The sequence below is a fragment of the Lissotriton vulgaris genome, chromosome 1_2, assembly GCF_964263255.1.
Source record: "Lissotriton vulgaris chromosome 1_2, aLisVul1.2, whole genome shotgun sequence".
NCBI classification, from domain to species: domain Eukaryota; kingdom Metazoa; phylum Chordata; class Amphibia; order Caudata; family Salamandridae; genus Lissotriton; species Lissotriton vulgaris.
Genome location: NC_141686.1, coordinates 168,401,317 through 168,416,407, shown reverse-complemented (window position 1 = coordinate 168,416,407; position 15,091 = coordinate 168,401,317). Strand labels below are relative to the sequence as shown.

The 15,091-nt window shown below is 49.6% G+C and overlaps 1 protein-coding gene across 3 annotated transcripts in view; it reads right to left on the bottom strand.

Annotated features, from left to right (window-relative positions):
* DENND2A (DENN domain containing 2A) overlaps window positions 1–15,091 on the bottom strand; it is a 370,372-nt gene that overhangs the window by 243,075 nt on the left and 112,206 nt on the right. For 2 of the 3 annotated variants that reach the window (XM_086953048.1, XM_086953046.1), the window contains exon 2: window positions 5,499–5,606. In XM_086953048.1, the coding sequence (XP_086809174.1) occupies window positions 5,499–5,584 (86 nt within the window). In that variant the 5' untranslated portion in view covers window positions 5,585–5,606. Of the gene's footprint in view, window positions 1–5,033; window positions 5,282–5,498; window positions 5,607–15,091 lie in introns of those variants that run through there. The other variant, XM_086953049.1, reaches the window with a different exon arrangement.

Below are 15,091 nucleotides of genomic sequence, written 5' to 3'. Positions count from 1 at the left end.
AGAGGCTTGAACGGGGATTCTGATGTGCACTGAATCGCCATGAACCTTGGGCACAATGAAAAGTCCCCTGTACTGAACTCAACAGTCTATTGAGCTATACTGGGGACGTCATGTCGGAGACCGTCCTTCTTCTCACTGGATTTAATGACCTCTTTAAATTTCGACTGCCCACAACAATGCAAGTGGCCTGAGACTACTACGGAGATAATGAGATGTGTTTCTGCAGAGGTCAAACCAGCAGTACTTTCCCTCTCCAGAAAAAAGAATACACGCTGGCAAGATATCAAATGTTTACAGGCACAATTTTAGGACAACACTGGAGATTTTGGATCCTGTTTGGTAACAACATATTCCTAGGCTTGAAGGGCCTGTGACAGTACACAGCAGAGAAGATACTGTACTCAAAGCAAAATTTGTGGACGCAAGAAGTCCTTCGAGCTATTTCACGTGATAGACACTAGAGGTGTGGTTGTAGTTTGCAATAAAATTGAAGATGCAAGGCGTTTAGCTACTGGGTCTGCAAGATGACGGCATCCTGCTGGAGCTGGAATGTCTAAACTCCACTGGAGAAGCTCTTTGTCTTCTGGGCGTGCTTTACCTAATAAACTTATGAGGGTTTATACTGCCTGAGGTGGAACTCTCACAATTCTTACACAAGTTGAACAGATTCACTGTTTATAGAGCATGGAAGATCACGGCCTCCAAGAGTGAGAAGAACAGTAGTCTTGAAAAAATTATACCACAGCTTACTACAAGAGCAGACAGGATGGCTTCCTACAAGCACCTGGATGGGGCCAGAACCTGCAAAGGCTGGGAAGACAAACCGCTATCTACAAGAGCTGGAAAGACAAACCGCTGTCCGCATGAACTGGGAAGGTGCCTGCCTGCAAGAGATGGGATGGCCACAACCTACAAGAAACTGAATAACCGCTGTCTACTGCATCGGAGGTAAAGCCTGCCTCCTGCAGCTTAGGTGAGAGCAGCCTACTATTGCCTCTTGCGGTGTGTTTCCTTACATGGCCATTGCAGATAATAACTTGAGGTTGGCAACTGTTGAAAACTATTGTTAAATACCAGAAAGGGCCCATGATTGGCTTTGGACACAATACTAGACCCTAATGTCCTCTGCACATACATATTAAATACAGTGATGGCAGACTTCAGGAACTATGGTTGCTGCACACCTGTCAAAAATGCCCTACGCACTTTATTTGACCTCACCCGCTCGTTAGCTCCCAGCACTTTCAATTAGTCTGATTATGAGCCTTATATTGTGCCCGGCAGTGAAGTATTTCAACCAGTGAAATTTCTGTTTTAACAAGAACCTCTTATTGCCATTCTCACTTAAAATCGCTTGTTTTCTCATGCCGACGGGAGGTGAGAAGACGGCAGCTGACAGAAGCCAAGGGCAGGTGACAGCTGCTAACTGGAGCTAAGATGAGATGACGGCTGCCTACAGAAGCAGAGATGACGGCTGCCTACTGAAGCAGAGATGACGGCTGCCTACTGAAGCAGAGATGACGGCTGCCTACTGAAGCAGAGATGACGGCTGCCTACTGAAGCAGAGATGACGGCTGCCTACAGAAGCAGAGATGACGGCTGCCTACAGAAGCAGAGATGACGGCTGCCTACTGAAGCAGAGATGACGGCTGCCTACTGAAGCAGAGATGACGGCTGCCTACTGAAGCAGAGATGACGGCTGCCTACTGAAGCAGAGATGACGGCTGCCTACTGAAGCAGAGATGACGGCTGCCTACTGAAGCAGAGATGACGGCTGCCTACTGAAGCAGAGATGACGGCTGCCTACAGAAGCAGAGATGACGGCTGCCTACTGAAGCAGAGATGACGGCTGCCTACTGAAGCAGAGATGACGGCTGCCTACTGAAGCAGAGATGACGGCTGCCTACTGAAGCAGAGATGACGGCTGCCTACAGAAGCAGAGATGACGGCTGCCTACTGAAGCAGAGATGACGGCTGCCTACTGAAGCAGAGATGACGGCTGCCTACAGAAGCAGAGATGACGGCTGCCTACAGAAGCAGAGATGACGGCTGCCTACTGAAGCAGAGATGACGGCTGCCTACTGAAGCAGAGATGACGGCTGCCTACTGAAGCAGAGAGGACGGCTGCCTACTGAAGCAGAGATGACGGCTGCCTACTGAAGCAGAGATGACGGCTGCCTACTGAAGCAGAGATGACGGCTGCCTACAGAAGCAGAGATGACGGCTGCCTACAGAAGCAGAGATGACGGCTGCCTACTGAAGCAGAGATGACGGCTGCCTACAGAAGCAGAGATGACGGCTGCCTACTGAAGCAGAGATGACGGCTGCCTACTGAAGCAGAGATGACGGCTGCCTACTGAAGCAGAGATGACGGCTGCCTACAGAAGCAGAGATGACGGCTGCCTACAGAAGCAGAGATGACGGCTGCCTACAGAAGCAGAGATGACGGCTGCCTACTGAAGCAGAGATGACGGCTGCCTACAGAAGCAGAGATGACGGCTGCCTACAGAAGCAGAGATGACGGCTGCCTACAGAAGCAGAGATGACGGGACGGCTGCTTTGAAGCAGAGATGACGGCTGCCTACAGAAGCAGAGATGACGGGACGGCTGCCTACTGAAGCAGAGATGACGGGACGGCTGCCTACTGAAGCAGAGATGACGGCTGCCTACTGAAGCAGAGATGACGGCTGCCTACTGAAGCAGAGATGACGGCTGCCTACTGAAGCAGAGATGACGGCTGCCTACAGAAGCAGAGATGACGGCTGCCTACAGAAGCAGAGATGACGGCTGCCTACAGAAGCAGAGATGACGGCTGCCTACAGAAGCAGAGATGACGGCTGCCTACAGAAGCAGAGATGACGGCTGCCTACTGAAGCAGAGATGACGGCTGCCTACTGAAGCAGAGATGACGGCTGCCTACAGAAGCAGAGATGACGGCTGCCTACAGAAGCAGAGATGACGGGACGGCTGCTTTGAAGCAGAGATGACGGCTGCCTACAGAAGCAGAGATGACGGGACGGCTGCCTACTGAAGCAGAGATGACGGGACGGCTGCCTACTGAAGCAGAGATGACGGCTGCCTACTGAAGCAGAGATGACGGCTGCCTACTGAAGCAGAGATGACGGCTGCCTACTGAAGCAGAGGTGACGGCTGCCTACTGAAGCAGAGGTGACGGCTGCCTACTGAAGCAGAGGTGACGGCTGCCTACTGAAGCAGAGGTGACGGCTGCCTACTGAAGCAGAGGTGACGGCTGCCTACTGAAGCAGAGGTGACGGCTGCCTACTGAAGCAGAGGTGACGGCTGCCTACTGAAGCAGAGATGACGGCTGCCTACTGAAGCAGAGATGACGGCTGCCTACTGAAGCAGAGATGACGGCTGCCTACTGAAGCAGAGATGACGGCTGCCTATTGAAGCAGAGATGACGGCTGCCAATAGAAGCAGAGATGGCGGCTGCCAATAGAAGCAGAGATGACGGCTGCCAATAGAAGCAGAGATGACGGCTGCCTATAGAAGCAGAGATGACGGCTGCCTACAGAAGCAGAGATGACGGCTGCCTACAGAAGCAGAGATGACGGCTGCCTACAGAAGCAGAGATGACAGGTGCCTACAGAAGCAGAGATGACGGCTGCCTACAGAAGCAGAGATGACGGGACGGCTGCCTACTGAAGCAGAGATGACGGCTGCCTACTGAAGCAGAGATGACGGCTGCCTACTGAAGCAGAGATGACGGCTGCCTACTGAAGCAGAGATGACGGCTGCCTACTGAAGCAGAGGTGACGGCTGCCTACTGAAGCAGAGGTGACGGCTGCCTACTGAAGCAGAGGTGACGGCTGCCTACTGAAGCAGAGGTGACGGCTGCCTACTGAAGCAGAGGTGACGGCTGCCTACTGAAGCAGAGATGACGGCTGCCTACTGAAGCAGAGATGACGGCTGCCTACTGAAGCAGAGATGACGGCTGCCTATTGAAGCAGAGATGACGGCTGCCTACTGAAGCAGAGATGACGGCTGCCAATAGAAGCAGAGATGGCGGCTGCCAATAGAAGCAGAGATGACGGCTGCCTATAGAAGCAGAGATGACGGCTGCCTACAGAAGCAGAGATGACGGCTGCCTACAGAAGCAGAGATGACGGCTGCCTACAGAAGCAGAGATGACAGGTGCCTACAGAAGCAGAGATGACGGCTGCCTACAGAAGCAGAGATGACGGCTGTCTACAAGCTATGGTATGACAACTGTCTTCAAGAGGCTGGATGCGACCACTGCCTACAAGAGCTCATACTAACAAATATTGCTAACAAAAGTGGAGAGATGGGACGATTGCCATCTATTAGAGCTGGGATGACTCACTCCTCTATCCCACAAGAGCTAGGGTGATCCTCCTGCCCACAAGAGCTAGGGTGATGCTCCTGCCCACAAGAGCTAGGGTGATGCTCCTGCCCACAAGAGCTAGGTTGATCCTCCCGCCCACAAGAGCTAGGGTGATCCTCCTACCCATAAGATTTTAGGTGACCCCCTCTACCCCTTTCCCATAACAGCTGGGGTGACCCTCCACTGCCCATGACTATTGCAGTGGCCCTCTCTGGGAGCTGGTGTGACTTCTGCCTGCCCGCTAGAGCAGGGGGTGACTGCTCTCGGCCCTCAACAGCAGGGGTTGACCACTCTCTGCCCTCAACAGCAGGGGGTGACCGCTCTCTGCCCGCTACAGCAGGGGGTGACAGCTCTCTGCCCGCTACAGCAGGGGGTGACCGCTCTCTGCCCGCTACAGCAGGGGGTGACCGCTCTCTGCCCGCTACAGCAGAGGGTGACCGCTCTCTGCCCGCTACAGCAGAGGGTGACCGCTCTCGGCCCGCTACTGCAGAGGGTGACCGCTCTCGGCCCGCTACTGCAGAGGGTGACCGCTCTCGGCCCGCTACAGCAAAGGGTGACCGCTGCCTTTGAGACCTATGCTTATTAATGCCTGCAACAGCCAAGACAACAACAACATCGTGCTACAGCTAGGGTGAAGCCTTCCTGCTGCAGCCAGGAGGACGCTTACCTATGGCAACTTCCTCCTTGAGCAGGGCTGATGCTTCCTGTAGTAGCTGGGATGGCTGCTTCCTGTAGTAGCTGGGATGGCTGCTTCCTGCTAGAGCTCTGGGATTCCGTAGGCCTACCAGAGCTCAGACGAACACTTCCTCAAGAGGTCCAAGCTTACCTCACAGCCCCCTTTCAGGCAAGTGGTCTGCCAGCCCCACAGCTCTGCAATGCAGTTCCACCCTCTTGAGAATTTCCAAGACGGTGAGGCTAATCAGAAAGGAATTTAAAAGCATGTTGCTTATCTAAGCTGTGTAAAAATCCATATATTTATTAATGCAGCAACAAAGTGTTTGAGAAATAGGATGTATCACATAAGCTAACCTAAAGACAAAAAAAGATCACGTTGATGTTTACACATGAAAAACCCATTAGCAGCTGAACGAGTTTACAGACTGATGAAAAACTAGAGAACAGACACTCTTACCTGTGGAGTGGCAACTGCACACGCGTCTCGGGTGACTGGTTTCCTGTGGCTGCCTCGCCAGTTCTCATGGCGTTAGCACAAGGCATGGTGATGATTCACCTGCGGGAACTAAACAGAAAGAAACAGGTCAAACCAGACAGGGCACTCTGCCATTACCCAATTTTAAACATGCGAGATGAAGATCACGGACTCCCTGGCCAATAGTCACGGATTTTGATGGCAGAAAGAGCACACAAAAAAACCTTCATCAAACTTTATGGCGCTTTAACAATCTAATAATTGCACAGTTTATGACACTAGAATGAAAGCCACCACTGATGAAGTGAGCCATGTCAAGGGCCCACCCACAAAAGCAATGCCAAGTGCACCCGTGCTCACATCAGTCATATCAAGCACAGAATGTACATGGAAGTCTTATAACTAACAGATCTGAGCTACCTCTGCAAGCCAAGAACAGAACCGCCCATTCAAGAGCTCCCTTCGGCCACAGCCAAGCCAGAGTATACGGAGCCTTGCCAGGCACAACTCATGGCACACACAAACCTCATTCACCATGCCAAGCTCAGACCTGAGAAAAGTGTAAAGCCTATGTAAACTACTGTGTCCCATCAGCCGGGGAAAGCACACACTGATCGACAGCCACCATATTAAGTTCACAGCTGAACTGCATCAGTCAAAAACTGAGGCACGACTTCCAGAGTTTCATGAAAGCTGTCTTTGCTACCAAAGATGCGCCATAAATAACACCAAGGCATGGCTGGAAGTCACTGACAAAAAGAAGCCACACTCCCCAAATCATACCACACAGCATCATTGAGAAATGGGCTATTCTCCCCAAGTAAGAAAGGCACTGGCAGCCCACTACACAAGGGCAACTGAGCAGCCAGCGTGAAAGTTAAGGCCACAGCCATTGGCCTAGCCACAAGCTTGTGCATAACACAACAGCATCGGAAACAAGCAGTGGCAAAGCCAATAGATCACACTTTTAGGGCCTCTATTGGCTTTGCCAATGGTTTTAGCCATGCTTCACAGCATCCCGTATGCTGTGCAGCGTGGATATTAATTAAGAAAGACAAATGGCCTACACATCATTTTGTACGCAAGCAGACCAGGAATGCGCGCCTACCAAATGATGAAAGCGGTTTTTTAGGTTGAACCTGGGCAGCGTATGCGCTTCTATGCAAGCAATGCTGTATTCAGGTAGGGACTTGAACCTCCGCCCATATTTTTTATTGGCTTGGGTCATTGTCCACTGATACTGACTGTTTGTTGGTCAATAGGCTTAGTAGTCCCTCCTTAGTACCACCTGGTCTCATTTTGTAACCTCCCATGTCGACACTCCATCTTATGTGTGTTGTTGCTCAATGGGCTTTAATTACAGCCTCCAGTCACTATTTTCACAAATAGCTTTGCCCTGCCTGCTATTGCAAGCAGGACACGTTCTCTCCTAACGCTTTTTAAAAAAAAATGTATTGCACGGGCACCGAACGCATTTGCAATGCAATGGGTCTCGCATTTACAAGAGTTTAAGCTATTGGCATTGTAAATGACAACGCCTTTTTATTTATCTGTTTTAAAAAACAACCCAAATAAAAGGCATTGCCATTTACAATGCCAATAGCTCAAACTCTTGCAAATGTGACACCTATTGCATTGCAAATGCTTTTTTTCTTTTGGTTTACAGACAAGAGTTGGATCACTAAACAATAAAAATAAAAAGTAATGCGAGCTGCAACAAGGGTGGGAGATGCTAAACAGAGGGCGGAATCATGGAAGGCAGGGAAGCAACAAAGTGGTTGGAGGGAAACAAATGGAGACAGAGCAACCTGGAGAGGTTGGAAGGGAACAAATAAGAGAGCCTAATATGGAGCTGAGGAGAGCACACAATTGAGAAAGCATCAGGGGCATGGGGAGAAGTACACAAAGGCAAGAGCATCATAGAAGAGCCAGGAAGAGCATCCTAGAAGAGCCAGGAAGAGCAACACAAGCACAACAGAGAGGAAGACGTACACTTGGGAGGCAGCTGGAAAACACTTGCATCTTCGTAGGATGCTTAAACAAGAAGAAACTAGCATTGGCATAGCCAATAGGTCTCGCCTTTGGGACCTTATAAGTGTTTATCCATGCAACGGTTGATGTTGCACCAAGGATATTGTGTTGCATAACTAAATACTTATAAGGTCCCAAAAGCGAGACATATTGGCTACTCCTATCACGCAAGCTGGTATCACACCACAAACATTCTTTAATACTAGGCCTTCCGACTAAGAGGTGGAGGCCCTACTCAGTCCCAATTGTATCCAAGTAGGTGTTCTAGAAAACCATACATACATAAATAGCGTAGTAAATTAAAGGATGTAACAAATAGATCAAAAGGGGTAAAAGTATTGGAAGTGTGCTCACGAAAATAATGGAGGGGGGAGGATGTAAGGTGGACGGTTAAGAGATCTTCGAGGCAGGAGCCAAAGAGGAGAGAAACAAAGAGAGAGATGAAACTAAGATACAAATGTGCCCGGAGGCCACTGTGGAGTGGTTAGTAGCACTTTACAACAATCTTGCATAAAACAAATTAAACTCAAATAAAGGGAGGGGTTGAATGCCCGAATTGGTGCCCTCTGGAAAGCACTCCATCCATATCTTCTGAAAGAAAAACAGGATTAAAGTAAAGAAATCCCATTAAAATAGTAAGGGTCGGAGTCAGGGCGCCTGAAAAAATATGTCAACAGTCAGGGAAACAAGTATACAGTTGTCAGAATGACTTACAGTAAAATGCAGTACATGATGCGTGTAGCCCTTAAATTGTGTATATTCTTTGTACAAAGCGCTGCCGCTACCCAGGGCGGCTGCAAATCGCAGCTTTGTCTACTCACAAATCACTGAACTCTGCAGTCTCTCACTCTGCTTCTCCACTCAGTCTCAGACATTCCTGGTGAGGTGCCTTAGTTCAAGGGCTTGAGTGCATACACGCCCGTGATTGCCTGCAGCACGTCAGAATTCAGTGGAGCCCAGTAAACCCCTCATTAAGCTGTTTTGGTGCATGAATTTAAGAGCGGGTGGGGCACAAGGTTGCCTTTGGTCTTTAATTCCCAGCTTCTGGTGCAAGGTGGTGTTGTGACTGAAAACACTAGAGTTCAAGGGTCCGAGGCCATTCCAACATTTGCGGCTGTCACTAGGATCTCTTCATGTGACAGCTTGAAAAATAGCTTTCATAAAGCGGGAGGAAAGGGCTCCCACTCGGCACTGGGCACAGACACACGAGGAGACAGCCAAGTTTAAAAGAGAACATGTGATGGGCATCAAAGCAAGCGACCCAGGCCTGGCCCTGGAAATGTGATGACAGAGAAGTGCCCTGAGCAGCTGACCCCAGGCAAAGGAAAGACCCGAAGTGATCCAAGCGCAACAACCAGGCGAAAGTGCAGCTTTATTGTAATTTCTTCTTGACACTGGGGACCCCGTCGCACATCTACTCCCAGAGGGTTAGGAATGTTACACATGTTTAATTCAGAGTAAAATCCGGGAGCAGGAAGTTGCGACGAGAACAGCTTGGCAAACACAGTTATGTTGTGTGCAGTAATTGGAAAGGAAGGCACGTCCGGTTCAAGAGCTGAGTGGCAACCTGGAGTAGAGCTGCAGGCCCGGTCGAAAGAAAAGGGGCGTGGCCACAGGCCCAGCAAGGGTGCCGGTGAGTATAAGGAGGCCGCGTGTGAAAGGCTGCCAAATGGAAACGGATGGCACCCTGCGCACTCTGAGCAGGCAAATGCACACAGCTCTTTTCAAGTACTCGTGCGTGTGCTGGCATCCACTGTGTGGGAGCGAGCAGCGGCGGCGCGAGAGCCATATGTTTTCAATTATCATGCGCGCCGCTGCGCGCTTCTGCATGGTGGATGGATACAAGCACAAGTGTACTTGAAAAGGAGATGACCGATTTCTAAAGGTCATCTCCTAGAGCAACGCATGCACACTGCCTGGGCAAGACCTAAAAAGTAGCGACTAAAAAAAAATTTACAATGCAATAGGTCTCGCAGCATTACGGTTTGAGTTATTGGCATTGTGTATGACAATGCCAATAGCTATAACATTTGCAAATGTGACACCTATAGCATTTGTAATGCAATATGAGTTGTATTTACATGACTTAGATGTATTGATATTAGAAATAACAATGGCTTTTCATTTTTTTAATACTTAAATAAAAGTTATTGTAATTGAGTTGGTGGAAGGGTGAAGTGGGTCGTGTCCCCGAGTGATGTGGTGGTGTCCCGAGTGATGTGGTGGTGTCCCCGAGTGATGCCCCCGAGTGATGTGGTGGTGTCCCCGAGTGACGAGTGGTGCCCCTGAGTGATGTGGTGGTGACCCAGAGTGGTGTGGTGGTGTCCCTGAGTGAAGTGGTGGTGTCCCCGAGTGAAGTGGTGGTGTCCCCGAGCGAAGTGGTGGTGTCCCCGAGCGAAGTGGTGGTGTCCCCGAGCGAAGTGGTGGTGTCCCCGAGCGAAGTGGTGGTGTCCCCGAGTGATGTGGTGGTGTCCCCGAGTGATGTGGTGGTGTCCCCGAGTGATGTGGGGGTGTCCCCGAGTGATGTGGTGGTGTCCCCGAGTGATGTGGTGGTGTCCCCGAGTGATGTGGTGGTGTCCCCGAGTGATGTGGTGGTGTCCCCGAGTGATGTGGTGGTGTCCCCGAGTGATGTGGTGGTGTCCACGAGTGATGTGGTGGTGTCCACGAGTGATGTGGTGGTGTCCCAGAGTGAAGTGGCGGTGTCCCCAGAGTGATGTGGCGGTGTCCCCAGAGTGATGTGGCGGTGTCCCCAGAGTGATGTGGCGGTGTCCCTGAGTGATGTGGTGGTGTCCCCGAGTGATGTGGTGGTGTCCCCGAGTGATGTGGTTGTGTCCCCAGAGTGATGTGATGGTGTGCCCAGAGTGATGTGGTGGTGCCCCCAGAGTGATGTGGTGGTGCCCCCAGAGTGATGTGGTGGTGCCCCCAGAGTGATGTGGTCGTGCCCCCAGAGTGATGTGGTCGTGCCCCCAGAGTGATGTGGTCGTGCCCCCAGAGTGATGTGGTGGTGCCCCCAGAGTGATGTGGCGGTGCCCCCAGAGTGATGTGGCGGTGCCCCCAGAGTGATGTGGCGGTGCCCCTGAGTGATGTGGCGGTGCCCTTGAGTGATGTGGCGGTGCCCCTGAGTGATGTGGTGCATGGCAGTGGTGGTGTCCGTGTCAGTTCTGTATGTTTGGACTGCAGCACTGACTTCAGCACAGTGACCACATCTGATAAGGTTTGCATTATGGACCCTACAGAAAACAGATACATTGTGGAGACAGTACACATACAGCACGTCGAAGCAAGTCCAACATCGGTTTACTTCTGAAGGAGTATACCATCCTTAGGGATGTGTTTACACGTTTGCATCTTCTATAATTTGAGCTGGAGACAAGCTCTCAGAGGAAGCCACTTGGCGAACTGTTTCAGCACTTCAAATAGCCCCCCACATGTGAAATTAAACCTGCCAAGCGCCAGGAGGCCATTCAAAACATACACACTGAAAGAAAAGATAGGATGGTTGTGCAACCACACCAGATGACGCCTAACTCCTAGAGTTGGGTGACACAGTACGAGTCTGTGGGGGATGAGGACTAACATTTGAATGTAATCTTCTCCAAAGGAAGGGCAGACAAAAACTTTGAATTGAGACGTGGAAGCAACAACGCAAGTTAACCAAGGTACAGCTGCTTCAGTGCACATGACTTCCCTTCAGTTGGCCACATTACCAGTTTTAGTACCAGGATGACTGAACAGGCTCCGCCCATGTACCACCCTCTGATGAAACGAATCAAGTGAAGATAAAAATAACAGACACATGCCAGCCTCACCTCTACTGCCTGTGCAGGGACACATGATACTGGTATGGGTTCTAACCAACCCCTTTTGTTTCAGCTCCTCAAGTTCGCAGAGAGCCTAATTTGGCGTAAATTATGCATGGACCCGTACATCATGCTTTTACCCAGCGAAATCTCCTTTTTGGTTGCTATTTATACCCTCTTTGACGTGCATGATGTATGGTCGGGTCTCCTCCAACATCCTCATATTGCTTGCTGTACAATGGCTGCTATCTGAGCACCTCCAGGGGGCAGGACAGACCCAGCATCCGTTACATCCACCACCGGCCAGACTGACATCCATCACACCATAAAATGTCCAGCGTGAGGGGGCACGCGCGCCGGTTGTCACCGTATGAGGGCGCACATCAGTGGCAGCGAGGGCTATCACAGTCTCATTACCCGTCCACTGCCTGGGAGTGGCAGAGAAAAACACAAACCAGTCCCAGTAAATCAAGTGCTCTATCATTCGCCACTCTTTACTCCCCTCCTAACACAGCAACCAATGTCAAGATAAGCCTCGTTCTGGTCGTCACGAGCGACAGCAAAACAACTTCCACTCTTGCACTGTGGCTTCTATGACAGGTCTGGTGGCTTAGGGCTCTGTGTCTGACCATGTGGTTGCAGGTTCAAATCCAGGCGGGTCCACTCATCCTTCTGAGTCGATAAACTGAGCACCATTGAGTTGGGTATCAATAAACATCTGTTATTCAACCCCCAGGATGCTGCTCTGACTGAGACCTCTTCTCACTGCCTGCAGTGCGCTACTTTAACTCTCTACGGCTTCCGACCGGACGGCGTCCCAGAGACCCTGGACTTTTAGCCCCCCCAAGGCGCCTGCGGTCGCTACTTCTCAGGTCTGCTACAAGCACGAACTAAAGACGCTGCATAATCTACTGATATCTACATTGAAGCACAGTGCACTCTCTGTGCGACACTACCGACTGCACTGTGCACGATCAAACCACTTGTATATTCTGCCCAGCAGTGCGCCTACTGTACGGAACCTACACTAGTTGACATTGTATCCGTAGGCCTGTGGGTCCTGAACACTCATTCAGATTAACTTTGCTGAATTTTCTCGCTCTGATGAGTTGTCCCACTGCATGAAATGCTACAGCAGTACTTAGAAACTGGACGTTGTAGTATTTGCTTGTCTAAGTAGTTCCATTGTTTTTAATATCGCGCTCATGAAATCGCTATTTTTAAAGTACAAGTCAGTCTGATAGAAGTTGCCTTAAGGAGTGCAGTTTGACTACTTTTTTTTCAAACCTGTTTCCATAATCGGTGTAAACGCCCAGTGCCTACTTGGCGATATCCTCGCCCTGTAAATATAATAACATCGAAAGATACACGTACACGCGATGTGCGTGCTGAATATTGTACATTCATTGTGCCGAAAACACCATCCTTTGAACACCTGCCATTACTAATGTCGCTGACAATGTCTAATGCGCACGCTTTGCCATGAATCCTGTTACTGTATGTGAAGTTATTATACTTCACAATAGTTGCGATATACTCGTGAAACTCATGACAGCAAAATTCCAAGCTATGTTCTGGATGAAGCAAGGCTGAAGCAGATGCCACAATCAATAATCGAGGACACTTACTAAGCTCGTTCTCCGACTTGACAGTAAATGAAGATGGAAGTGCCCCCGGAATCCCGCCACGGCCGCCCCGGAAGTCAGGCACGGTCGCCTGTGACGGGGGCGGGGCCACGTCCAGACCGGAAGAGGAGGCAGGCGGAGTCAATGCGTCTCGCGGCCCGGGGCTCCTGTGAGTGGTGTGGAGCCCCGGGGCCGCGCTAGCAGGAGGTTGGGCGCCGCGTGTTGAGAGAAGAGTCCCTGACATTGGCCAGGTAAGTTCCAAAAGGCTGGGGGGGGGCTTGGTGCACTTGTGTGTGTGTGTGTGTGCGTGTATGCTCATGTGTGTATGTATGTGTGCGACGGTGACGGCGGGGGAGGGAGGTGGGGCCTCGGTGCACTTGTGTGTGTGTGTGCGCGCGCGCGTGTGTGTGTGTGTGTATGTGTCAGGGGGGGTGTCTCTGTATGTATGTATGTGCGTGCGTGCATGGGCGCTTGTGTGTGTGTGTATGCGCATGCGTGTGTGTGTATGCGCATGCGTGTGTGGTGCTTGCGCTTCCCAGGAGACAGCGCCTGGCCACAGCGCGCGTTCCAGTTTCAAATCGGCTCCAAGGATGCGCGCGGCCGGGACTGTCTCCTGGGAAGCACAGTCGCTAACAATAGATCTCTAGCGAGACACAGCGCTGACGCGCTGTGTTTTCGCTGCGAGACCTAAAAAGAGAGCACTGTAAGGGAAAACTAATATGTCCATGCTCCAGGAAAAGGACAAACAAGAAGAGGAAAGAAAGTCAACACAGTGCTAACGAATGAGAAGCAAGCAAAGGAAAGTGACAATGAAGCCAACCAATAGGAATGGGCTCTAAACACAGTGTAGGCTAACAGTGCATCTCACAACAGACAGTGCATGCACTGTCTCCTAGGAGAGATTTAGAAAAAGAACAGAGTTCTAGACACTACTTGGACATTAGAACCCACACAGAACTTGGACTAAGAGGAGAGTCTAAGGTACATTTTGTGTAAGGTTTAAGGTCGTATCAGTGACTAGCAAGCCCTGGTTCAACACAATCCTAGTACCAGAGAGAGCTCTGGGTCTTTCTTTGGGGGCACAAGCTGAGAGGAAGTGCTGTCTCTATGCAGAGATGTTATAGGATACCTGCAAAAAGGGACTCTGCCTCAGTGCTCTAATATTTCAGGGCCCCTTGCTTTTTACTGACCAGAGACAGCAATCCACAGGAGAAATGTAGTTATTTAAACTTTCAAAAGTATCTGAAGTCGTGGTGCACTCCAGCAGAAACGTTTATTTGAATACCTTTATATGTTTAAGCTACACGAAATCTGCCAACACAGAAGCAGGCATTGGGTGATGTGGCAAGTATGCAAATCAATAATTACGGGGGGAAACTGACGTGTGGAATCACACAATACCTGGTGCCTCGAGTATACTCAAATTAAGATAAAAAAATAAAAATGTAAACTCAAATGTCTGATTTTTTCTGTGTTTCTTCAGTGTATGTGAGCTTGCATTTCTTTTCTTTTCTTTTATGCCTATATAATTTCTAACAATTATTCCATTTAAAAAATCTGAATAGGGGGCCTCAAATTATATCTGGACCAATTGCTGCATGAATTCAAAAGGTTTTGTCTTTGTGTACTCGCAACAGGGACTGTGTGTTACTCAGCCTGTCCCTTTGCTGGCTGCAGTGCACTGGTTGTAACCGAATATTGGATGAACCATACATAATTTCTTAACTATATGCTGCTAAAATGTAATTTTATATTAGATTAGATTGTTTTATTAAATTAGGGAGTCAGCCAATAGTGTTCCTTTCCAGATAATGATTAGAAGAATTCAGTCCCCCTGAGTGACGTATTTAATGATTAATAGAGATTAGTCCCTTCAGGGAGATGGTAATTTTAGGAAAATTGTTTTTTTAAAGTATTTAGTCGCAATTAATGTTAAGGGTTTACTGAAAAATGTATTATGTACTGTGTGTAATGTAGGATAATTGCAGGGTGTAATCATTTGGGCTTTTAATACTGTCTTTTATGAATTAATGTTTTATTGTAATGTTATGTGGAATTCTTCAGAATTCCAAATCATAATACATTGAATTGAATTGAATTGGCAGTACACTGGTGAGGC